The 26,872-nt window shown below is 46.4% G+C and overlaps 1 protein-coding gene across 1 annotated transcript; it reads right to left on the bottom strand.

Annotated features, from left to right (window-relative positions):
- Positions 1–787: 787 nt before the first annotated feature.
- On the bottom strand, positions 788–3,343 carry LOC123409940 (squamosa promoter-binding-like protein 10). The gene is made up of 3 exons (XM_045102808.1): positions 2,496–3,343; positions 1,632–1,816; positions 788–1,531 (listed from the first exon to the last, which is right to left on the bottom strand). The coding sequence occupies exons 1-3, from the start codon at positions 3,155–3,157 to the stop codon at positions 1,188–1,190; spliced, it is 1,191 nt and encodes a 396-aa protein (XP_044958743.1). The 5' UTR covers positions 3,158–3,343; the 3' UTR covers positions 788–1,187.
- Positions 3,344–26,872: the final 23,529 nt, after the last annotated feature.

Below are 26,872 nucleotides of genomic sequence, written 5' to 3'. Positions count from 1 at the left end.
GTGGAGATTCTTCCACATACAACAATTGTGTCATTTGTGCTTATAGGTTTTTTATTCCTTTGCTTACGTGTTTTCTCAAAGTTCACTACATATTTATTTATTGTGGGGTTGATATTATGCATACTAACTGTGTCAGTGAACTAGACTACTCACAATGGGGAGTAGAGTAGTAAATGCATATGTTATAAGTCAAAGTTATTACCTTCATAATGAATAGTAACATAGAAGTACTCCCTCGGTCTCGGTTTAAAAGTCATATTACGAAAACGAAATAGTCCCAAAACACTTAGGCGTGGTGCACAAACTTTCACCTCTTTTTTTGTTTTTTGATATGTATAAAGAAATCAATCAATAAATGACGTGGGGTGTGTATATTTTTTAATAACTAGAGACTAACTAGCACGATATGGAGTGGTGGATTCATTGCATGCAATAGTATTAATTACTAAATTAACATTAATTTCTCTCATTTTCCTTTCCGTCTTGGTTGCGGTGCACAACCTAAAACGAATTATAAACCCAGACGGAGAGAGTACTAACGTTGAACCTTTTATTTATTAGCTTATAGACTAATTTTGCCTTGGTATGCGTTATGTTACTCATATGAGTAACTAATAACTAAGTTACCCAATTTCTCTCTTTTTTCATTAATTAGTTATCACATCATATTTTTTATTTAAGTGGTATATATGTTACTACCTATGTTACTTTGTGTAGTCTTAGTACACCACTCTGCATTGGAATTTACGCTCAAGATTGATCACATCCAATTAGATGAACAAACGTGTACAAGATCTTTTGCCAAAGGCACGTGATGTCATGTGCCTCTGCCTGTTCTCTTTATTTCTCTCAAAATCCCACGTAACAAAAGCTTGATCCTGTAACCAAGCTGGACACACCCATCCTAAGCTTACACTACTCGCCTCCATCTAGGAGACCAGGGCTATACTACTACTCCAAATACCAGTGCTAGGATTGTGCTTATACAATTTCCAAGTCGTGTACTTCTATCAACCTATCATAATTACTATAAGACTCTGACAAGATTACCTACCAACTTTGTTGCTAAAGCCCCAATACACCGTAGCACTGGACCTCGCCATATAAGCAGTGGAAACAAAACACTTCGGCTTACCATCTAATGTGGTAAGATAATTATGTTAAGCTTACTGCTCAAGATCCAACGTCTACATGAAGTCCACCTCAAACATATGCATGTTGTTGTTGTCGTCCTCGCCGTTGGCCGCCACCGCCGATGGCATCGTGTTGGAGCTCACCGAGGAACACGACAGGATGTTGCTGTTATTGATGTTGCCGTGCAGGAGGGAGGTGATGAAGTGCTGGTGCTCCTGATGGTGGTGGAGCTGCATGGCGTTCCTGAACTGCTGCTGCTGGTCGTCCTTCTCCGGCGGCGCACCGAGGGTGAGCGCCGTCGGCCTCGCCGCAGCTGCCGCCCTGGCCTGGCCCTGCAGCTGGAGGCAGCTGATCGCGCTCGTGTTGGAGGAGATGGTCGATTTCGTCGCGCTCAAAGCTGATCCATAGATCGTACGTGCGTGCAAATTAGCACCGGTAAATGATGAGCAATCGCACCAGGTAGGATGCAGCTAGATAAGGCGAACGTGTAGGCTTACTGCTGTTGTCGCCGGTGTAGGAGCTGCAGATGGCGCCGGCGTTGGGTTTCTTGGAAGGCGGCGCCGAGTCTTTCGACGACGTCGCCGTGCTGCCGGCCGCCGGCTTCCTCCGGCGACGGTTGTGCTCTGCGAGCCGCCTCCGGCAGCTCCGCTTCGCCTCGTCGAACTCCATGAGCACGTGGAACCTAAAGCCGATCCAAAGCACAATATCAACTTACGCTAAGCTAAACATAAAATTCGCATTTCACGTACATCACAAGACATAAAAAACATAAAGTTCTGTAGCTAGCTCAACAAGTCATGCATGCATGTGAATCCAGTGATGCAAAAGCCTAGTCGCCACTGGCAGCACCAGACGACATTGGTCAATGAGAGAAAAGCAGAGATGTGGCATTGGCATGGCAAAAGCCTGCCACAGGATCAGCCGCTCGTTGCAGCACGCAGCAGTCTGGAGTCTGCAGCAGCCAGCCCAAAGAAACGCTGCCTTTTGAATCTCCTTTTCTTTTCGTGATCCTGTCTACGTCGATCCCCAGGACCGGAAAACTCATGTTTGCGCTACATGGACTAGGGTTTTGAGTTGTGTTTTGTTACTGTATTTGACATGACCGGTCGTCTCTCAGACTGAGACTTGCTTTGGCACAGACCCTCTTTCTTGCCATGGCCGCCGCAACGGACAAGCGACATGAGCCAAAAACCGAGTGAAGACTGAAAAGGCAAGCAGTTTTCACTGGCCTAGCCTGCACAATTTGCAGCCTAGCTCGGCTATACGTGGTGGAGTATACTGACCAAGTCCGCTCCGCAGTACTCTCGTTTCGTTTCTGGAGAGGAAGGGATACTGTGGAGTGGGATGTGGGGTTGACTGACCTGCTGCATTGCTGGCAGAAGCGCTGCTGCTTGCCGGCGGTGGAGACGAGGGCGGCCTTGGCGTGGTACTCGCAGACCTTGTGGCGCCGGTGGTAGTGCTTGGCGCCGGAGAGGTCCGCCTTGCAGTCCTCCACCTGGCACCGGGGCGCCTGCTGGTGGGCGCGGCCGAATCCCAGCCCGAACACGCCGCCGAGACGGGACCGCATCAGCACCCGGTCCACGGCCATCATGTCTCCGGGGGAGAAGTAGGTCCGCCGGCCGAGGTTCAGACCGATCCTCCCCGCGTCCCCGGCGCCGCCCTCGCGCTTCACCATCCCCATCGACGGGCACACGTCGCCGTGGCCGTGCATACCGTGGGGCATGGGCGGCATCTGCAGCTGCATCCCGGGCATGGGCATGGGCGGCGGCGCCATGGGGACCAGCCCGCCTGCTCCGCTCCCGTTCGGCGGCATCGCCAGCATCTGGTGGTGCGGCGCGTCCTGGAACTGGCCGAAGGCGGCCGCCGCGACCGCGAAGTCGAAGTTGTCGTACATCATCGCGCCCTGATGGCGCTGGCCACCTCCTCCGCCGGCGTGCTCGAAGCCGACGTAGGGCGGCGGCTGCATTGCCCCGAACGGGAAGTCGTCGCTCGCCGGCTCGTTCATCCTGCCGCCGCTCATCATGGCCGGCCCGAGTGAGCTGGGACTGGGAGAAGGCGCGTGTGGTTGTGATGAGCTCGCTGGGTGGTGAATGAGTGTGGTTGTGCTGTGCTGTGTAAGGTGGTGGAGGGCGCAGAGGTGGTTAAAAAGGGAGCCGGCCGGCCAAGGAGAGAGAGTGAGAGTGAGTGTACTGGAGCGGGGGAGAAGGAGGACGATATATTTTTTTTTTGACCTTTTGTGCTAACAATTTCAAGATTGATATTTCCAAAAAAACGAATCTGACTTTTTTTTTTAGACTTCAACATCCATCTCGTCTGGTTTTACATGCGAGACGTCAAGGTGCCTGACGTCTGATACGTTCCTGCACGATTGGCTGACCCATTAACTCGCAGACGTGGCAAAGACCGAGACGTCAGGGACCCTAGCGCCTGGTCATGGACAAGACGTCAAGGACACCGGCATTTGGTCATACCTAACGCCAAGGACCTTGGCGTCTCGATGACGTGACACATATTATCAAAAAATTGTTTGTGTGTTCTGTTGGGACCGTCACTACTGGAAAACAGTTTTTTGCCATCTGCCTAATCTTTGCCGTGTGCTAGCTGCTGGCAAAGAGTGTATTTGCCGTCAGCTTCAACAAATCAGACGGCAAAGCACTGGCTGATGGCATAGAGTGTTTTTGCCTTCAGTCACATCTTTGCCGTCAGCTAGCAGACGACAAAGAGTCTCACAGCGGACGACAAAGATGTAGATGGGTCCACCTGACCGCGGGGTGGTTAGGTCAAACTGGAGTCCCTTCTTTGCCGTCTGCTAGCGGACGACAAAGAGTCCGGAGGCAGACGGCAAAGAGTCTAGACTCTTTGCCGTCCGCCGGCAAACGGCAAAGAGCTAACTATGTTAACGGCTCTTTCCCCCCACCCCGCCCCTCTCTCTCACACCCACATTGTGTAACGGCACCCCGCCCCTCTGTCTCTCTCTCCCAATCCCCGACGACCACCTGCCGCCGCCACCACCGTCGTGTCGCCGCCCCCGTCGCCGCCCCTGTCGCTCCCACCGCCGCCCCTGTCGCCGCCGCCGCCACCATCGCGCCACCACCACCGTCCCGCCGCTGTCCCACCTCGCCCCCGCTGTCGCTGCCCCACCACCGTCGCCCCGCCACCCCTGGCGCCCCCGGCGCCGCCCCGCCACCCCCAACACCCCGGCCCCTCCACAGCCGCCCCTCCCGGTGAGCCCCCACACCCCCACCCCACCCCCACCCCCCCACCCGCATTATTTTTTGGAATTAGATTATAACTACCGGCATGATTTTTTATTATTGTTGTACTAGTTGTTCTTGTTAGTAGTTTTAGCGGTAGTAGTTTTAGTAGTTGTTCTTGTTAGTAGTTTTAGTAGTTTTTCTTGTTAGTAGTTTTAGTAGTTTTAGTAGTTGTTCTTGTTAGTAGTTTTAGTGGTAGATTTAGTTAGTTGGTAGATTTAGTAGGTAGTTTAGTGGTAGATTTTGTTCTGTTAATTAGTGGTAGCTTGTTAAATTAGTTAGGGTAGTTAGTTAGCTTGGTTAGTTAGGTGGAGGAGGAGAGGAGGAGGAGGACGACGACGAGAAGAGGAGAAGAATAAGAGGAGGAGGAGGAGGAGGAGGAGAAGAAAAGAAGAAGAAGAAGAAGAAGAAGAAGAAGAAGAAGAAGAAGAAGAAGAAGAAGAAGAAGAAGAAGAAGAAGAAGAAGAAGAAGAAGAAGAAGAAGAAGAAGAAGAAGAAGAAGAGGAGAAGAAAAAAATAAGAAGGAGAAGAAGAAGAAGAAGAAGAAGAGAAGAAAAAATAAGAAGGAGAAGAAGTAAAGAAGAAGAGAAGAAGAAGAGAATAAGAAAAAAATAAGAAGGAGAGGTTAGTTAGCTTGGTTAGTTAGCTAGATTCTTTTTCAGTTACTTAGTTGTAGATTCTGTTTTTTTTGCTGTTTAGTGCTATCTAGATTTAGCGATAGGTTTAGTTAGCTTGGTTAGTTAGGTTAGTTAGTTAGCTTAATAGAAAGAATAGAAAGAAGAAGAAGAGGAGGAGGAGGATAAGAGGAGGAGGAGGAGGAGGAGGAGGAGGAGGAGGAGGAGGAGGAGAAGAAGAAGAAGAAGAAGAAGAAGAAGAAGAAGAAGAAGAAGAAGAAGAAGAATAAGAGGAGGAGGAGGAGGACGAGGAGAAGACAAAAATAAGAAGGAGAAGAAGAAAAGAAGAAGAAAAGAAGAAGATATTATAGATGGTGTCTTGTGCCACACGAGGGCCGAGATGGTGATCAAGAGATTTTGGGTAAATTATCCTTTTACACAATCTAAAATTAACAATATAGCTAATTATTATACTAATCGGTGTTTTCACGTTTGATTGCAGACCTTCTATAGGTGTGAGGATGGATATGAGGAGGAGGCGGCCAAGGTTCTCGAGGCCGAGTGTAGGCGGTTACTACAGAACTTACGCCACGAGGCTCGGCCGCAGGCTATTCGAGACTACTACGCCACGCGTGGTATTAAGAAGCAGAAGAAGGATTGCCGCCGAAAGTTTCTGAAGAAGGAGCAATACATGAAGGTAATTACCTATTCTTAAGTCCTTCTACGTAGTTTTCTTGATTTCATTCATATGCGTAGCGCTCAAAATTCTTTCTAATAACTTACAGGTGCCCCCGAGATGGTGTGCAGATAAGATGGATTGTTGGGAGGCGTTGGTTGACGAGTGATGCACAGGCAGCTGGCGAGCCGTCCACGAGAATGCGAAGGATCGGCGTAGCCAAATGGTTGGTGTGCCACTACATCAAGGCAACGCCAACTTACTTCAGTTCGGACGAAACTGGGTATGTGATTTGCTTCATGATTCATGCAATTCATTCTTCATGCTAATATTTTGTTCCTCTCTTTTAGGCGCATCACAATAAGACGGAGATGCCACACTTGTACGACCTTTATGGCATGGCCCATACTGCCTCGTACAAGAAGGCGAAGGCATTCTCTGAGTCTGACATGGATGATCCCAATAACTGTTGGAGAACGTCGCATGGGAAACAAAAAATTTCCTACGCGCACGAAGACCTATCATGGTGATGTCCATCTACGAGAGGGGATGAGTGATCTACGTACCCTTGTAGACCGTACAGCAAAAGCGTTAATGAACGCGGTTGATGTAGTGGAACCTCCTCACGTCCCTCGATCCGCCCCACGAACTATCCCGCGATTAGTCCCACGATCTAGTGCCGAACGGACGGCACCTCCGCGTTCAGCACACGTACAGCTCGACGATGATCTCGGCCTTCTTGATCCAGCAAGAGAGACGGAGAGGTAGAAGAGTTCTCCGGCAGCGTGACGGCGCTCCGGAGGTTGGTGATGATCTCGTCTTAGCAGGGCTCCGCCCGAGCTCCGCAGAAACGCGATCTAGAGGAAAAACCGTGGAGGTATATATGTGGTCGGGCTGCCGTGGAAAAGTCATCTCAAATCAGCCCTAAAACCTCCGTATATATAGGTGGGAGAGCGGGAGCCTTGCCTTGGGGCTTAAGGAGCCCCAAGGGGGTCGGCCGAGCCAAGGGGGGAAGGTCTCCCTCCCCCCAAACCGAGTCCTACTTGGTTTGGTGGGTCGAGTCCTTCTTTCCTTTCCCACCTCCTCCTTTTTTTTCTCTTTGATTTTCTTCCTATGGCGCATAGGGCCTTCTTGGGCTGTCCCACCAGCCCACTAAGGGCTGGTGCGCCACCCCCAAGGCCTATGGGATTCCCCGAGGTGGGTTGCCCCCCCCCCCCCGGTGAACTCCCGGAACCCATTCGTCATTCCCGGTACATTCCCGGTAACTCCGAAAACCTTCTAGTAATCAAATGAGGTCATCCTATATATCAATCTTCGTTTCCGGACCATTCCGGAAACCCTCGTGACGTCCGTGATCTCATCCGGGACTCCGAACAACATTCGGTAACCAACCATATAACTCAAATACGCATAAAGCAACGTCGAACCTTAAGTGTGCAGACCCTGCGGGTTCGAGATCTATGTAGACATGACCCGAGTGACTCCTCGGTCAATATCCAATAGCGGGACCTGGATGCCCATATTGGATCCTACATATTCTACGAAGATCTTATCGTTTGAACCTCAGTGCCAAGGATTCATATAATCCCGTATGTCATTCCCTTTGTCCTTCGGTATGTTACTTGCCCGAGATTCGATCGTCAGTATTCGCATACCTATTTCAATCTCGTTTACCGGCAAGTCTCTTTACTCGTTCCGTAATACTAGATCCCGCAACTTACACTAAGTCACGTTGCTTGCAAGGCTTGTGTGTGATGTTGTATTACCGAGTGGGCCCCGAGATACCTCTCCATCACACGGAGTGACAAATCCCAGTCTCGATCCATACTAACTCAACTAACACCTTCGGAGATACCTGTAGAGCATCTTTATAGTCACCCAGTTACGTTGCGACGTTTGATACACACAAAGCATTCCTCCGGTGTCAGTGAGTTATATGATCTCATGGTCATAGGAACAAATACTTGACACGCAGAAAACAGTAGCAACAAAATGACACGATCAACATGCTACATCTATTAGTTTGGGTCTAGTCCATCACGTGATTCTCCTAATGACGTGATCGAGTTATCAAGCAACAACACCTTGTTCATAATCAGAAGACCCTGACTATCTTTGATCAACTGGCTAGCCAACTAGAGGATTGCTAGGGACAGTGTTTTGTCTATGTATCCACACATGTATATAAGTCTTCATTCAATACAATTATAGCATGGATAATAAACGATTATCATGAACTAAGAAATATAATAATAACTAATTTATTATTGCCTCTAGGGCATATTTCCAACAGTCTCCCACTTGCACTAGAGTCAATAATCTAGTTCACATCACCATGTGATTCCAACGAATCCAACACCCATATATTTATGGGGTCTGATCACGTCTTGCTCGTGAGAGAGGTTTTAGTCAACGGTTCTGAAACTTTCAGGTCCGTGTGTTCTTTACAAATCTTTATGTCATCTTATAGATGTTGCTACTATGTGCTATTCGGAAATACTCCAAATATCTACTCTACTATACGAATCCGTTTCACTACTCATAGTTATTCGGATTAGTGTCAAAACTTGCATCGACGTAACCCTTTACGACGAACTCTTTAACCACCTCCATAATCAAGAAAAATTCCTTAGTCCATCAGTTACTAAGGATAAATTTTGACCGCTGCTAGTGATTCAATCATGGATCACTCTCTGTACCTCTCAACAGACTTTGAGTTAAGGCACACATCAGGTGCGGTACTCAGCATGGCATACTTTAGAGTCTACGGCTAAGGCATAGAAGACGACCTTCGTCTATTCTCTTTATTCTGCCGTGGTCGGGTTTTGAGTCTTACTCAAATTCACACCTCACAACGCAACCAAGAACTCCTTCTTTGCTGATCTATTTTGAACTCCTTCAAAACTTGTCAAGTCATGCATTTTGGTGAAACTTCTATTAAGCGTTTTCGATTTATCTCCATAGATCTTTCATGCTCAACGTTCAAGTAGCTCAATCCAGGTATTCCTTTGAAAACTCCTTTCAAACAACCTTGTATGCTTTACAGAAATTCTACATTACTTCTGATCCACAATATGTCAACCACATATACTTATACGAATTTCTATAGTGCTCCCACTCACTTCTTTGGAAATACAAGTTTCTCATAAACCTTGTACAAACCCAAAATCTTTGATCACCTCATCGAAGTGTATATTCCAACTCCGAGATGCTTGCACCAATTCATTGAAGGATCGCTGGAGCTTGCATACTTGCTAGTATCTTTAGGATCGACAAAACCTCCTGGTTGTATCGCATACAATGTTTGCTCAAGGAAACCGTCGAGGAAACAATGTTTTGATATCCTATGTGCGATATTTCATAAATAATGCAGCAACTACTAACATAGTTCTAACAGACTTTCAGCATCGCTACGAGTGAGAAAGTCTCATCATAGTCAACTGTTTGATCTTGTCAGAAACATCTTTGCAACAAGTCGAGCTTTAATAGTGACTTATCAGTATCATCGTCTGTCTTCCTTTTAAAGATCCATCTTTACTCAATAGTCCTATGACCATCAAGTAGTTCTTCCAAAGTCTACACTTTGTTTTCATACATGGATCCTCTCTCGGATTTCATGGCTTCCGGCCATTTGTCGGAATCAGGGCCCACCATTGCTTTCTCCATAACTCGTAGGTTCACTGTTGCTCAACAACATGACCTCCAAGATAGGGTTACCGTACCACTCTGTAGTAGTACGCGACCTTGTCAACCTACGAGGCTTGTAGTAACTTGATCCGGTGCTCGATGATCACCATCATCAGCTTTCACTTCAATTGGTGCAGGCGCCACAGGAACAACTTCCTGCGCCCTGCTACACACTGGTCGAAGTGATGGTTCAATAACCTCATCAAGTTCTACCACCCTCCCACTCAATTCTTTCGAGAGAAACCTTTCCTCGAGAAAGGATCTGTTTCTAGAAACAAACACTTTGCTTTCGGATCTGATATAGGAGATGTACCCAACTGTTTTGGATATCCTATGAAGATGCATTTATCCGCTTTGGGTTTGAGTTTATCAGACTGAAACTTTTTCACATAAGTGTCGAAACCCCAAACTTTCAAGAAACGACAGTTTAGATTTCTCTAAACCTCAGTCTATACTGTGTCATCTCAACGGAAATACGTGGTGCCCTATTTAAAGTGAATGCGGTTGTCTCTAATGCTTAACCCATAAACGATAGTGGTAATTCGATAAGAGACATCATAGCATGCACCATACCAAACAGTGTGTGGCTATGACGTTCAGACACATCATCACACTATGATGTTCTAGGTGGCATGAACTGCGAAACAATTTCCACATTGTCTTAACTGCGTACCAAAACTCGTAACTCAGATATTCATTTCTATGATCATATCGTAGACAGTTTATCCTCTTGTTACGACGAACTTCACTCCGAAACAGAATTGAACTTTTCAATATTTCAGACTTGTGATTCATTAAGCACATATTCTAGTATCTACTCAAATCGTCATTGAAGTAAGAACATAATGATATCCACTGCGTGCCTCAGCACCCATTGGACATCATACATCAAAATGTATCACTTCCAACAAGTTACTATCTTATTTCATCTCAATGAAAACAAGGCCTTGCTCATGTGGTATGATTTGCATGTCACTTGTGATTCAAAATCAAGTGAGTATAAAGATCCATCAGCATGGAGCCTCTTCATGCAATTTATACCAACATGACTCAAGCGGCAGTGCCACAAGTAAGTGGTACTATCATCATTATCTTGTATCTTTTGGCACCAATATCATGAACATGTGTAACACTACGATCGAGATTCAATAAACCATTGAAGGTGATTATTCAAGAAAATAGAGTAACCATTATTCTCTTTAAATGAATAATCGTATTGCAATAAACACGATCCAATCATGTTCATGCTTAACGCAAGCACCAAATAACAATTATTTAGGTTTAACACCAATCCCGATGGTAGAGGGAGCGTGCGACGTTTGATCATATCAACCTTGGAAACACTTCCAACACGTATCGTCACCTCGCCTTTAGCTAGTCTCCGTTTATGCCGTAGCTTTCATTTCGTGTTACTAATCACTTAGCAACCGAACCGGTATCCAATACCCTCATGCTACTAGGAGTACTAGTAAAGTACACATCAACATCATGTATATCAAATATACTTCTTTCGACTTTTGCCAGCCTTCTTATCTACCAAGTATCTAGAGTTGCTCCGCCTCAGTGATTGTTCCCCTCATTACAGAAGCACTTAGTTCTCGGGTTTGGGTTTAATCTTGGGTCTCTTCATTAGTGCAGCAACTGTTTTGCCGTTTCACGAAGTATCCCTTCTAGCCCTTGCCTTTCTTGAAACTCAGTGGTTGTACAAACCATCAACTATTGAAGCTCCTTCTTGATTTTTACTTTTGCAGTGTCAAACATCGCGAATCGCTCAAGGATCATTGTATCTATCCTTGATATGTTATAGTTCATCACGAAGCTCTCACAGCTTGGTGGCAGTGACTTTGGAGAACCATCACTATCTCATCTGGAAGATTAACTCCCACTTGATTCAAGTGATTGTCGTACTCAGACAATCTGCGGACACGCTCAACGATTGAGCTTTTCTCCTTTACTTTGTGGACAAAGAATCTTGTCGGGGGTCTTGTACCTCTTAACAAGGGCACAATCATGAAATCACAATTTCATCTCTTTAGAGCATCATTTATGTTCCGCGACGTTTCAAAACGTCTTTGGCGCCTTGCTTCTAAGCCATTAAGTATTTTGCACTAAACTATCGTGTAGTCATCAGAAACATGTATGTCGGATGTTCACAGCATCCACAGACGACGCTCGAGGTGCAGCACACCGAGTGGTGCATTAAGGACATAAGTCTTCTGCGCAGCAACGAGGACAATCCTCTTCAAAGTTTGTTACTATCAACTTTCAACTAAATGTTCTCTAGGAACATATAAAAACAGTAGAGCTATAGCGCAAGCTACATCGTAATTCGCAAAGACCATTAGACTATGTTCATGGCAATTAGTTCAATTAATCATATTACTTAAGAACTCCCACTCAAAAAGTACATCTCTCTAGTCATTTGAGTGATACATGATCCAAATCCACTATCTCAAGTCCGATCATCACGTCAGTCGAGAATAGTTTCAGTGGTAAGCATCTCTATGCTAATCATATCAACTATACGATTCATGCTCGACCTTTCGGTCTCATGTGTTCCGAGGCCATGTCTGCACATGCTAAGCTCGTCAAGCTTAACCCGAGTGTTCCGCGTGTGCAACTGTTTTGCACCCGTTGTATGTGAACGTTGAGTCTATCACACCCGATCATCACGTGGTGTCTCGAAACGAAGAACTGTCGCAACGGTGCACAGTCGGGGAGAACACAATTTCGTCTTGAAATTTTAGTGAGAGATCACCTCATAATGCAACCGTCGTTCTAACCAAGATAAGGTGCAAAAAGGATTAACATCACATGCAATTCATAAGTGACATGATATGGCCATCATCAAGCGCTTCTTGATCTCCATCACCAAAGCACCGGCACGATCTTCTTGTCACCGGCGTCACACCATGATCTCCATCATTATGATCTCCATCAACGTGTCGCCATCGGGGTTGTCGTGCTACTCATGCTATTACTACTAAAGCTACGTCCTAGCAATATAGTAAACGCATCTGCAAGCACAAACGTTAGTTTAAAGACAACCCTATGGCTCCTGCCGGTTGTCGTACCATCGACGTGCAAGTCGATATTAACTATTACAACATGATCATCTCATACATCCAATATATCACATCACATCGTTGGCCATATCACATCACAAGCATACCCTGCAAAAACAAGTTAGACGTCCTCTAATTTTGTTGTTGCATGTTTTACGTGGTGACCATGGGTATCTAGTAGGATCGCATCTTACTTACGTAAACACCACAACGGAGATATATGAATTGCTATTTAACCTCATCCAAGGACCTCCTCGGTCAAATCCGATTCAACTAAAGTTGGAGAAACTGACACCCGCCAGTCATCTTTGAGCAACGGAGTTACTCGTAGCGATGAAACCAGTCTCTCGTAAGCGTACGAGTAATGTCGGTCCGAGCCGCTTCGATCCAACAATACCGCGGAATCAAGAAAAGACTAAGGAGGGCAGCAAAACGCACATCACCGCCCACAAAAACTTTTGTGTTCTACTCGAGAAGACATCTACGCATGAACCTAGCTGTGATACCACTGTTGGGGAACGTCGCATGGGAAACAAAAATTTTCCTACGCGCACGAAGACCTATCATGGTGATGTCCATCTATGAGAGGGGATGAGTGATCTACGTACCCTTGTAGACCGTACAGCAGAAGCGTTAGTGAACGCGGTTGATGTAGTGGAACGTCCTCACGTCCCTCGACCCGCCCCGCGAACTATCCCGCGATCAGTCCCACGATCTAGTGCCGAACGGACGACACCTCCGCGTTCAGCACACGTACAGCTCGACAATGATCTCGGCCTTCTTGATCCAGCAAGAGAGACGGAGAAGTAGAAGAGTTATCCAGCAGCGGGACGGCGCTCCGGAGGTTGGTGATGATCTCGTCTCAGTAGGGCTCCGCCCGAGCTTCGCAGGAACGCGATCTAGAGGAAAAACTGTGGAGGTATGTGGTCGGGCTGCCGTGGAAAAGTCGTCTCAAATCAGCCCATAAACCTCCGTATATATAGGTGGGAGAGGGAGAGCCTTGCCTTGGGGCTCAAGGAGCCCCAAGGGGGTCGGCCGAGCCAAGGGGGGAAGGTCTCCCCCCCCCCAAACCGAGTCCTACTTTGATTTGATTTTCTCTTTGATTTTCTTCCTATGGCGCATAGGGCCTTCTTGGGCTGTCCCACCAGCCCACTAAGGGCTGGTGCGCCACCCCCAACAATGACATAATTAGCCCATTTAGCTCCAAAATGCCATAATAACTTCAAAATGGCATAAGAACCTTGGTTAGCTCATTAATATTATATACTTAGCTTGTTTTCCTCTATAATGACATAGTTAGCTAATTTAGCTCCAAGAAGAGGAGAAGAGGAGAAATGAAAAGGAAGAACAAAAAGAAGAAGAGAAAGAGAAGAGAAGGAGAAGGAGAAGAAGGAGGAGGAGAAGAAGGAGAAGGAGGAGGAGGAGGAGAAGGCCAAGGACCTTCTAGTCCTTCTCCTCCTCCTCCTCCTTCTCCTCCTTCTTCTTTATTTTTTCTTCTTCTTCTCCTCCTCCTCTTTCTTCTCCTCTTTCATATTATCCTTGCCTTAATTTCACCAAAAATGACATAATTAGGCCATTTAGCTCCAAAATGCCATAATAACCTCAAAATGGCATAAGAACCTTGGTTAGCTCATTAATATTATATGCTTAGCTTGTTTTCCTCTAAAATGCGATATTTAGCCCATTTAGCTCCAAAAAGACATAGTTAGCTAATTTAGCTCCAAGAAGAGGAGAAGAGGAGAAGAAATAGGAAAAATGAAAAGAAAGAAGAAGAAGAAGAAGAGAAGAAGGAGAAGGAGGAGGAGGAGGAGGAGGAGAAGGAGGAGGAGAAGGCCAAGGACCTTCTAGTCCTTCTCCTCCTCTTCCTCCTTCTCCTCCTTCTTCTTTATTTCTTCTTCTTCTCCTCCTCCTCCTCTTTGTTCTCCTCTTTCATATTGCCCTGGCCTTAATTTCCCCAACAATGACATAATTAGCCAATTTAGCTCCAAAAAGACATTATAAGCTCAAAATGGCATAAGAACCTTGGTTAGCTCATTAATATTATATACTTAGCTTGTTTTACTCTATAATGACATAGTTAGCTAATTTAGCTCCAAGAAGAGGAGAAGAGGAGAAATGAAAAGGAAGAACAAAAAGAAGAAGAGAAAGAGAAGAGAAGGAGAAGGAGAAGAAGGAGGAGGAGAAGAAGAAGAGAAGGAGGAGAAGGAGGAGAAGCAGAAGAAGAAGAGAAGAAGGAGAAGGAGGAGAAGGAGTACTCCTTATTCTCCTTCCTCTTCTTCTATTTAGATTATTTTCCCCAACAAAGACATACGTAGCCAATTATCATCCAAAATGACATAATTAGCTTAGTTAGGTAAAAACATCATAAGAACCTTGGTTAGCTCAATAAAATGACAAATTAAGCTCCTAAAAGACATAATAAGCTCAAAATGGCATAAGAACCTTGGTTAGCTCATTAATATTATATACTTAGCTTGTTTTCCTATAGAATGACATAATTAGCCCATTTAGCTGCAAAAAGACATAGTTAGCTAATTTGGCTCCAAGAAGAGGAGAAGAGGAGAAATGAAAAGAAGGAAGAAGAAGAAGAAGAAGAGAAGAAGAAGAGAAGGAGAAGGAGAAGGAGAAGAAGAAGGAGGAGGAGAAGAAGATAAGAAGAAGGAGAAGGAGGAGAAGAAGGAGAAGGAGGAGAAGAAGGAGAAGGAGCCCTCCTTCTTCTCCTTCTTATTCTCTCCTCCTTATTCTCCTCCTTCTTCTCCTTCTTCTTGTCTTCTTCTTTTTTCTTCTTCTCCCCCTCCTTCTCCTTCTCCTTCCCCTCCTCCTCCTCCTCATCCTCCTCCTCCTTCTTGTTTTTCTTCTCCTTGTTCTCTTCTTGTTTCTTCTCTTTCTTCTTCAATTTAGCTTATTTGTCATATATATGTTGTTGTTGTTCTTCTTCTGACTTTCTTATTCCCATTTTGCAGATTGGATGTACTACATGCATGGAAGCTGGCATTGGAGTGCCTTAGTTCCCGTTTTTATTTGAGTTGATGAACAATGTGGAACTATATGTATATGTATATATGGACGAACAATATATGTGCAACTATATGTATGTATATATGGATGAAACTTTGTATGTGTTGGTTCTTTTGATATATGGGATGTACGTTGATGAACAAATGGCATTGATGAGCTTTATATGTATATCATATATGTGTTGTGACCTATTTATCATATATGTGCTATGAATTATATATATATGTGCTATGAAATAGAAAAAATAAACAAAAATGTGACAATATAGGCTCTTTGCCGTCTGCCAGCTGATGGCAAAGGCCTTTGCCATCAGCTGACCGACGGCAAAGGTGCCACGTGGCGCCCAGCTGTGCAACATGGGCAGCAGCAGCTGGCCATATAGTATCTTTGTCGTCTGCTTCCAGGGGGGCAGACGGCAAAGAAGAGGGCACAGAGGAGGGAGGAGGAGGTGGAGGCTGACGGCAAAAAGAGGGGGAGGCAGACGACACAGAAGAGGAGGGAGGCTGACGGTAAAGAAGAGAGGGGAGGCAGACAGCACAGAGGAGGGGGGAGGCAGACGACACAGAGGAGGGGGTAGGAGGAGGGGGAGGCAGACGACAAAGAAGAGGGGGGAGGCAGACGACACATAAGAGGGGAGGCAGACGGCAAAGCCTCCGGTAGCCCCTAACGGAGGCAACGCCTGCGGGCTGCCGTCTCGACATATTTGCCGACTGCTCTCATGGAAAGCTGACGGCAAAGGTCTTTGCCGTCCGCTTCGGTGAGGCAGACGGCAAAGAAGCTACAATGCCGTCGTAGGCTAACGCAGAAATTTTGCCGACAGTGAGATTCTTTGCCGTCTGTGATATACTCTTTGCCGTCTGTGATGGCAGACGACAAAGAAGCTAATTCATGTAGTGCGTTGCCAAGGTCCCTGACGTTTGGTCACTTACGAGACGCCAGGGTGCCTCACGTCTAGCCCTTTGCCATGTTAGCTAGGCAACGGGTGAGCCGGTCGTGCGGGCCACGCGCTAGACGCTAGGGACCGTGACGTTTCTCGTGCAACTTAGACATGAGGGATGTTTGCGTCACCAAAAAAGTTTGATGTGATTTTTTAACTAAGATCGATTCCGGAATTTGTTAATCCAAAAGGTCCAAAAAAATTGTCTGGAGGAGCAGAGTGATGCTTGTGTGATAGCAACTCTAACAGGACGACCCATTTTGCCCGTTTGGGTCACCCGGACACAAAAAACTTGGCCCAACGGGAGAACCCAAACAGACGTGCATGTCCACTTGCTGTTTGTTTATTGTCCCCTTGACCCAAACTTGGCACAAACGTGGGAACACATGGGTACAAACGTTTAATCATAGAATGTATGTAGAACTATCGAATGTTGGTGTATCCTATCATACGATCTATGTTGCATGTGTTGAGTCGATGCGTGGAGGGGAAATGAAGGGCACCATTGAGGGGTGGAAAAATGAAACTGGAACGATTCCATTTTAAACCCTAAACTCGTAGAGGTTGGGAAAAATGATCCCAAGTCAAAATCCGTGTCGATTGTACCCTCAAGTGTGCAATCCTGGCCTAAATCGAACCCGCGCATCGTTTGAGGCATAAAAACGCTAACGTGCCAAATGTCAACATGGATTCGCTTGGTTGGTGGGCCAAGGAGAGGTAGTGTTGACAACGATGCACATCCATCCTCCGCGTAAGGCCAACTCATATGTATTTTTTTGTGTGACAAAAATGTTTTTTTTCTGTTACAGTGCCAAGATAGGTGCGTGCACTAGATGATTCAAACCCACGAGCTCTTTTTCAATTTTACAAATTGTTCCAAAATCCTTGAACTTTTCTTTTGAAAATCCGTGAACTTCTTTTCAAAATCATCAAACTTTTTCTAAATCCATGAACTTCTTTCCAAACTTCATAATTTTTTTTCTTTTGAAATTCTTTTTCATGAGGTTATTTTTTCGTTTGCTATTTCCTACTAAGATGACCACCGGTTTTTATATAGTTCAAAATAATTCATGCATTCATTTTTTTTTAAAGTTCATCGGATTTATAAGAATGTATTTTTTTTAAAGTTCATCATTTGTAGAAAAAAACAGAAAATAAAATTGAAAATGAAGGAGAAAATAAAAATCAAAGAATAAAAAAGAAGAACAAGGGAGTAAGTGAACACAACAGATGTGTTGTCCCTGGTGGTTAATTCCGCCGATCAATAAAAAAAGAATTTGTCTGCTGTCGGGCCTTGGGTAAATGAAATCAAGGAGATGCTCAACTCGAGGCATGAGTACAAGGTGTCTTGGGTTCGTCGGGCTGGGAATGTAGCCGCACATAAGTTACTAGCAAAGGTAATAAGATTTCAGGCTTTGTTTTATAGCCTAATATAGTGGCAATTTCCCCTCAAAAAGGAAAAGTCGGCTTTTTCGAATGGAGCTCGTCCCATGCGGTCAGCGGACATATGGGGGCTCAGTTTTGTCCATTGCCATTTTAAATGTACACGGCTCATAGATCTGGTGCACATAGAGAGTTTTCAGTTAATTAATTTGCATTCTGGCCCCACACACCCATCGCATGGATACACGTGGCGCACCTATGCCGTAATCAGTATCAGCAGACGAGCAAGCAGCAGCAGTACTACCCTAACCCCTGCCATGCATTGCCTTGGGTACATGAAAACACAACCTCTATAGCAGTTTACAGAACACATACTAGATGCATAGGAGTATCGCCTTGGCGGTTCTTTCCCTTTCCAGAGAACTGACAAGTTCCGGGCCGGAACGATATATATACACTCCACCTTGCCAGTTTTTTTTTACCGTATCGTGTACCGTGTATTCGAATTCTGCCTGCTGCATGTATCTAGGCCTCTCATGTGATGGCACGGAGTGACAAATAGTTAGACTGTAAAAAAACATGTTCGCATATAGTAGTAGTACGTACACCAACGCATTACCCGTACACGTACCTGGTGCAGTAAAATTATACAGCAGCAACCAGCTGCGCGCAGCTCGCACATTTGCACGTACTGGGCGTACCTGCGTAGTTACCGCGCGGCCGGGTAAATGCACGTACGTATACATGGCAGTATGGACGTGCGTAGTGCTCCTACGGGTACGTACGTACACGCGCAAAGGGAATGATCGCGCACGTACGATCGCCACCGATGGATCTTTCGTGCGAACGTGCACGAATCTTTCGGTATCGATGCATGCTACGGTACATGCATCCAGATGGATCCATCTGTGCGGTATTTAAGGATCGGGCATTTAAGCTTGCATGCATGCATGGCCGGCTGGCTAGCTAGCTGCTCGTTGAATTGCATGTCATCGCGTGTGCGCGCATGTTACCCGCTTTGAGTGTCACACGGGTATCGTAGACATGTGTACTCGATTGATCCTACGCTCTCCGTTCCTAAATACTCCATCCGATTCTAAATATAATAAATCCTTTTTCGAAATTTGTATGCAACAATTATCTCTCTTATTTTAGGTTGGCCGGAGCTAACTATATCTCTTGGCATTTGTATGCAAGAAACAAAGCGAAGAAATCAGGACAAGGAAACAAAGCCCGACGGATCGACGGTAGATATCATTACGACATTATTAACTGGATCCACATGCTGACAGACATGTGTGCATGCATGCATTAGTTACATTGCCATTGAATTCCGTGGGGGCAACGATCCTCTTCCCAGAGATTTGGCCTCAGATGCAGTTAAGGAGGGATAGGCGGAGTACGTCCTTTGCCCTAGCTAGCGCAAGCAAGCGCACTGTTCACACATCGGTGGATACGCTGGTGCAGCTGATCAATCGATGGATCCATCATATCATCTGGCGTCTAACATTGATGTTTTTCGCTTTTGACAATAGGAATGCGACAAGGTTATCATAACCACATGCAAGCATGCATATGAACTTCATCGACCATGCTAGAGGTAGCTTGGGTTTATCAGCTTACGAGTCGGTCTACCGTGTGCGATAGACGCATAGATCCTTCGTATATATTTATATGATATGTATATATACATGTCGACCGTATATTGATCGACCGATCAGGAGCTACGAAGCTAGCTAGCCAAGATACGCGTTCGCATGATCGCATCAAGTGCATGCATGGTGTACGCACGCACGCACGCAGCCGGCCGTGGCCGTAACACGGCATACAGATCAATATCCACTTACTTACGCGTACGTGTACACGCCAACTTTTAGTATCGCACACGTACGGACCGGCCGGCCGGCACGTGGGAACCGTTAGAAGGTTCGCAGGTGCATGTGAGCGTGGGTGCTTTAATGCATGGCATTATGGCAAGACATGTACTCTCTCTGTTTTTAAATACTCTTCCTTCTAATTTTTTGTCTTAGATTTGTCTAGATATGAATATATCTCTCAAAATTCTTGTATTAGAATTTGTCTAGATATGAATGTATGCAGTCATATTTTAGTATTTAAATACATTCATTTTTAAACAAAACTAAGATAAGAATTTTAGAAAGAAGGGAGTACTTGTTGTTGAAGAACTAGACTAGTTTTTTCAACAACAAATATTATGATACAGAAGAACTATATGTACATGATCCTAAGTGCTTGTCTTATGTTAAGTGTCGTCACTGGATATCATTAGTAGGTTTACCATCGCTTTGTTACTATACTGTTGTATTTCGCCAGTGTGTGCGTGTCGGTAAACCGTACGCCTTCGATATATAGTTACAGTGTGCATTGTCGGTAGTGAGTTTTACCATACATGGCTCGCTTTTTATAAGTACTGTTTTTATTTAGGGAAAGCCGGTAGTGACATACTGTTGAGAGCACCCTTTTACGTCTTCGATAGTTACAGTGGACGCACAACCACACGACGGCCTTCAACTCGTACGTACTCCGCAAACTGGAGAGAACTGTGTGAAACCATTTCGAGCCAGTCCTCATTAGGTAGTAGGCTCAACAATTGCCTCACGGCTAATTTTTTGACTGTGCATGCTCCCTTTGTTTGACACTGGAACAAAATGCAAGATCTAGCATCATTAAACAGATAAACAAGTATATTATGTGGATTTAAAGGCATTTCTGGCACCAACCCTCAAACCGTCCCATACATCCAGACCGCATGATCTGAACCTATTTTCCCATCAAACGGATCCTGTATCATTTCACTCGGCGGTCCGAATGGACGACCCCCACCACCAGCCTAGAAAATGGACACGGTAGGAGGGGGGGGGGGGTTGCTGTAGTCCGAACAACAACCACGTTAGACTCCGACACCCCAGGACAACTAAATCCGCCCTTCCGGTCCTATTCTCCTCCACTCTCTCTCTTTCACCTCTTACTTTTCACCTGCACTGTCCACCTTCGCATTCGTTGTTGTACCTCTCCGACCGTCAAACATGCATTGTCGAGCGTCCCGAACCAGCACTCACGCACTCGCTCGCCCTTTACAACGGCGTTGTCCACCCTTGAGCCGTTTGTATCTAGGTACACTCCACCACCCAGTAGACAACCTCCTTGGCGGCCCACGTGCCGGCAGGTGTTCGTGAAATGCCACTGGACTTAATTTCTGACGCCATGTCATTTTTTCATAGTAGGAAGGATGGTGCTTACTCGACTATGAAGAATGAGTTGTTGTTCAATGTGTGGTTGGCAGTATCGGCGGATTTCGTAAGCAGGAGTAGAGGAGGCCCTTCTGACAACATGTGCAGGATACATTTCACACACGATAGTAGAATGCGTCCTACGACACACACGTCATCCAAGAATACAATGTGAGGTCCTTGCTGTATCGATGGTACGCCATCCAGTTCATCGTCACCTAGTTTTCTCACATTGTCACTCATCTCGAGCCTAGAGGTCATTGCACGCGATGGAGGACGATATGATAAGTTTTGCTTCCTCTTCCTCAACTTATTTATTGAATCATTCATTCTCTCCCGGTGTTGCTCTACACATTGTGTATATCGTATACGCCGCCATGATGTACCACAATATAGAAGGATAGCCATTTAATTGCACACACCGTTAGATGAAGCTGAATGGTCTGTATGGGTGGACCCACATGATCCGTTATTGAAAAACTTGTTGGTCATTTAATTTGAGATATTGTTGTACTATACTTATCTGCATGCTATGTATGATTGATTTCTACAATTTTCAATCCGAACTTTGGTAAATATGAACCGGTTTGCATGCATTTCGTCCATTAAAACTAAACCCGTCTTACAATGTATGTGAACAATGTTGGATGATTGATCCTTGCATCCATGTTTATAGATCCCGCAGGTGGATACCGAAGCAAATTTACATGTTGGAGTTGGAGATGCTCCAAGACGCATGATCAATAGTTCAATACTAGAGTACTACGTCTGCAGAAAAATCTGGTACGCACGCAGGCACGTACATGTATGGTGGCAAATGGCAATTAGCCTGCGGCTGGCAGGCTAGGATACAAATTTCTCAAGGGAGTTCACAGGGCTAATGATGCGTGCGTGTATGACTGTATGTATGTTGATTGACAGATTGAATATATTCCCCTGCGTGTAAATCGGCTCCAGGACGTACGTACTGACTACTGAGCCAATGGAACAGTTATATATCCCCCGGCAAAAAAAACAGCTATATATCCGACATGCACATGCAGGATCGGTGCAAGCATATATCTAATGGCAGAAGATCTTCGCCGGTGATCTCACAGTAATTAGGATGACATCATGAGTATCAATACCGCAGGGCTGCCAAAATATTTACTCACCGCAGCTGCTAAGGTCTTAATGGTGCATCAGTCGACCTCTGCTCCTTTTTATTGCATTAGCAATTTCAGCGCGTTCACTCATTTCGTGCGCGCGTGTTCGTTTGAATCTCGACCGAAACAAAAATCGTACCAATGCATCGATGAAGATGGACGCTGTTCGCTTTTTGTCGGCCTGTCGAACCATTTTCGGTCCATTTTAAGCTTGATTTACGTTGACGCGGACATGAGATAGACGTGCGTGCTGCACGCCAACTACTCCCTCTGGTCCGCTAGTCGGTGGCAAAGCCTTCATCATTTTTCAAATACCCTCCCGCCTGCGCGCGCTTCCCGGCCGCTCGTCATGGACGACGACCTCGATGCCGCCACCGGCCTCATCTCCCTTGCCTCGTCCAACATCACGACCGCCCCCTCACGCAAAGGCAAACCTCGCCCCCCCCCCCCCCCCCCCGAAAGACCGCCATCGCGTTCAAGAAGAAGAAGGAGCTGAAGCCCAGGGAGCGAGCTTGGGAGTCGACGAAGAGAAAGGGCTGAAGGCACGCGACGGGCGCAAGCGACGAAGCAGCGGCTGCCGTGGCCAAAGCCGCCACAGCGCAGCGGAAGGATACCGTTGCATGCGTCGCAGCGGGAACAAGGAAGTCGCTTTTGTACCTAGGGTTAAACCCTGTCCAGCACGGGCTCGTCAACACCGCCAAGGCCGTAGCCAACACAGGCTCGTGTGCCTTCCATCGGATGGTGTTACCAAAGTCGCCTCGTGCATTGAGGACTCATCCGATCCCCGCCTCCCACGTCTACCCCTAAGCCTCTCGTCTCTCCGGTGAATGCTTGGTGGAGGTGAGCGTGATGGCACCATCCACGTGTTGGAAATGTGCCCTAGAGGCAATAATAAAATAGTTACTATTATATTTCCTGTTTTAAGATAATCGTTTATTATCCATATAAATGTATTGAATGGAAACATAAATGCATGTGTGGATATATAGACAAAACTGTGTCCCTAGTGAGTCTCTAGTTGACTAGCCTGTGACTTGATAATAGTCAAGTGTTGTCACTTGATGACAGGATCACATCATTAGGAGAATGTTGTGATGGACAAAGACCCAAACTATGAACGTAGCATATGATCTTGTCATTTTGTTGCTATTGTTTTCTGCATGTCAAGTATTCATTCCTATGATCATGAGATCATGTAGTAACTCACTGACACCGGAGGAATGCCTTGTGTGTATCAAATGTCGCAACGTTACTGGGTGACTAAAGGTACTCTACAGGCATCTTCGAAGGTGTCCATTGAGTTAGCATGGATCAAGACTGAGATTTGTCACTCCGTGTGACGGAGAGGTATCTTGGGGCCCACTCGATAATACAACATCACATATAAGCCTTCCAAGCAATGTGACTAAAGAGTTAGTCACGGGATCTTGTATTACGGAACGAGTAAAGAGAGTTGCCGGTAATGAGATTGAAATAGGTATGAGAATACCGACGATCGAGTCTCGGGCAAGTAACATACCGAAGGACAAAGGGAATGGTATATGAGATTATATGAATCCTTGACATTGAGGTTCAACTGATCAGATCTTCGTAGAATATGTAGGATCAATATGGACATCTAGGTCCCGCTATTGGATATTGACCGGAGAGTGTCTCGGGTCATGTCTGCATAGTTCTCGAACCCGCAGGGTCTGCACACTTAAGGTTCGGTGACGTTTCGGTATAGTTGAGTTGTAGGTGCTGGTGACCGAAGTTTTGTTCGGAGTCCCGGATGAGATCCCGGACATCACGAGGAGTTTCGGAATGGTCCGAAAACAATGATTGATATATAGGAAGTTGATATTTGGATTGTGGAGGAATTTCGGGCATTGCCAGCAGTGTACCGGGAGTGACGAATGGGTACCGGGGGCCCACCACTCCCCAAGAGGGCCACGTGGACTTGATGGTGGCGCAATAGCTCTTAGTGGGCTGTCTAGTCAACCAAAGAAAGCCCATGTGGAAAAAGGTGAAAAATCCAAAAGAGGTGGACAATTTGGGAAGGAGTCCTAATCCAAGTAGGATTGGAGGAGGACTCCGCCCTCCTTTGGTTCGGCCGACCCCAGGGGTTTCCCTTGGTGGGCAAGGCTGCCTCCTCCCTCCTCCTATATATACTAGAGGTTTTAGAGTTTTTGAGACACAATTTCAGCCACGTGAAACCCTCTCCTCTAGTTTGTAGTTCCTCCTCTAGATCGGATTTCCACGGTGTTTAGGCAAAGCCCTGCAGGAATAGATCATCACCATCGCTGTCGGAGAACTCTCCACTTCCCTGTCTCTCTTGTTGGATCAAGAAGGTGGAGATCGTCATCAAGTTATACATGTGCTGAACGCGGAGGTGCCGTCCGTTCGGTGCTAGATCGGGACGGATCGTGGGACGGCGGCGATTTGGATCGCGAAGACGTTCCACTACATCAACCGCGTTTCTTAACGCTTCACGCTTAGCAATCTACAAGGGTATGTAGATCCGATCTCCTTCTCGTAGATGATCATCACCATGATAGGTCTTCGTGTGCGTAAAATGTTTTTTGTTTTCCATGCAATGTTCCCCAAGACCACACCCGTGCCCGCGTCTGCGCACGTCGACCTCAACGCCACACCGGTAGCCAGTGTCTCGTCATCCGATGGGACGAGGAAACACGTGCGGGAGATGTCAGCCGACATGCTCTCCGGCGCCCGCAACTTGTTTCCCGAATGCTGGCATCCGTCGATGACGAGATGGCTAACCACTTCCGTACAAAGCATCATCTTCGAGGGTGCTCCCGCGGTCGCACGTGGTGATGTCTACAATATCAGTGAGTCCCAAAGCCAGGATGCCCGAGGCGGACCTTTCACGCCGTCGGCCTATGGCCAAGCTGGCATGCATCCCATCTTCGTGAAAGATCAGGTCAGCCTGGACCTGTGCGGCTTCCCGCTCAACCACATGTTTCCGGATGACTACAACCTCAAGGAAGAGGATAAGGTGGACATCGAGGGAGAGCCTCAGTTCGAGGACGAGCTCGCCACCCAAGCCACCGGGGTGCAGCCCAAGTGAAAGAGCAAACGGACGAAGGCATACACGGCGGCCAAGGACAAGCTCCTTTATGAGTGTTGGAGGGACATCGGACAAGACCCCAAGCTCGACGCTGATCAAAAGGCATCAACCTTTTGGTTTCGTGTCCATCGTGAGTTTCACGAACGCAAGAAGTTTCCGCCGTACCAAATGCAAAGCACGCGCGGGTGGGTGTCCATTTCGAAGCGGTGGAAGGTGATTCAACAAGAATGCAACAAGTTTTGTGCCACTTATGAGAGCATCAAGGCACGCCCCTTGAGCGACATCGGTATACAAGACATGGTATGCATGCATACCCGCCCCTCCCTCGTTCTTTGCATGTTCGTTTGTTAATATGCTTGCATGTAATTCATTTGTAGGTATTCCAAGCTTTAGAGGCATTTAAGGTCCAATATGAAGGCAAGTCCTCCGATGATGGGGTTATAGTCCTAGGGTAGGGTCATAGGCCTGCCCAATGGGTCATACCCAAGGACTACCCTTCATAAGGGATAAGGCCCTTAGTCAGTTCCGACTGAATTAAGGACTTCCCATCATCCAGTCGGTGACGATTTCTACATCATCCAGTCGGAGATGAGCATTCGGAGCGTATCAAACTTACCGACTGGATTCCACACTGTACATCGTAACCCCCCTGAGGGCAACGGTCATACGTTTCCATGTACATTTATTAGCATTTAAGACATACATTACCTGTAACGTATGCAGTTATTCGCCACTACTCCACCCCTATGCACCGAACCATTATGAAGGGTAGCGCACTCTATATAAGCTGCCCTTCCCCACTGGTGCAGGGGTTAGCAATTCACTGTAATCCATATTCCACTCGACAACAAGCTCCAAGAGCACTGAGACGTAGGGCTTTTACCTCCACCGTAGAGGGGCCTGAACTCATACAACCTCGCCGTAGCTAAGGCTCTGCCCATCCTTTCGTATCCTACACATCTACTGTCAGACTTATGCCCACGACATCCGACCTTTTTATTGTTGGAGAATCATCAAAGATGAGGAGAAGTTCAAGCTCCAATATGCCGCCCTTACGACATAGGGGGGAGGAAGCCGATGAGGAGGTTGGGGAGGGTGAGAAGCCACGGTCGCGTGGAAAGACCAACTACAAAAAGGAGAACAAGCGGGATGCGTTGTCGATCGCCTTGGTCGCAACCGTGGAGGGCATGATGACAAAGAAGGATTCAAGGGAGGAGAAACACCGACAAGACAAAGAAGACCAAAAATGAACGCCTTCATGGAGATTCAAAGGAGGAGGCTTGAGATGGAAGCGGAGAAGAAAACGAGGATGCTTGAGATGGGAGGAGAGAAGCAAGCCAAGATGCTAGAGATCGTGGCCTCCAATGCCAAGACCAAGGCAAATGAGGTGGCTCGCGCTAGCATGATGACGGGGGTAGAGATCATGAAGGTGGATCTCAACACAGGGTCGTCAAGGAAGATGCCGTGGTTCGAGAAGATGCATGCCGACATGCTCAAGTTCGACGAGGAGTGATCTATGGCGTCGAGCGCCATCCTTTTTTGTATGCTGAGAAGTATGCTGGCATGACCAAGGCCATGATGGTGCGGTTGAACTTCCATCCCTTTCGTGTGCTGGCATGTGTGCCAACCGCTTATATGTGC

Source organism: Hordeum vulgare, chromosome 7H, assembly GCF_904849725.1.
Source record: "Hordeum vulgare subsp. vulgare chromosome 7H, MorexV3_pseudomolecules_assembly, whole genome shotgun sequence".
Lineage (NCBI taxonomy): Eukaryota > Viridiplantae > Streptophyta > Magnoliopsida > Poales > Poaceae > Hordeum > Hordeum vulgare.
This window is presented reverse-complemented; position numbering and strand designations above follow the sequence as displayed.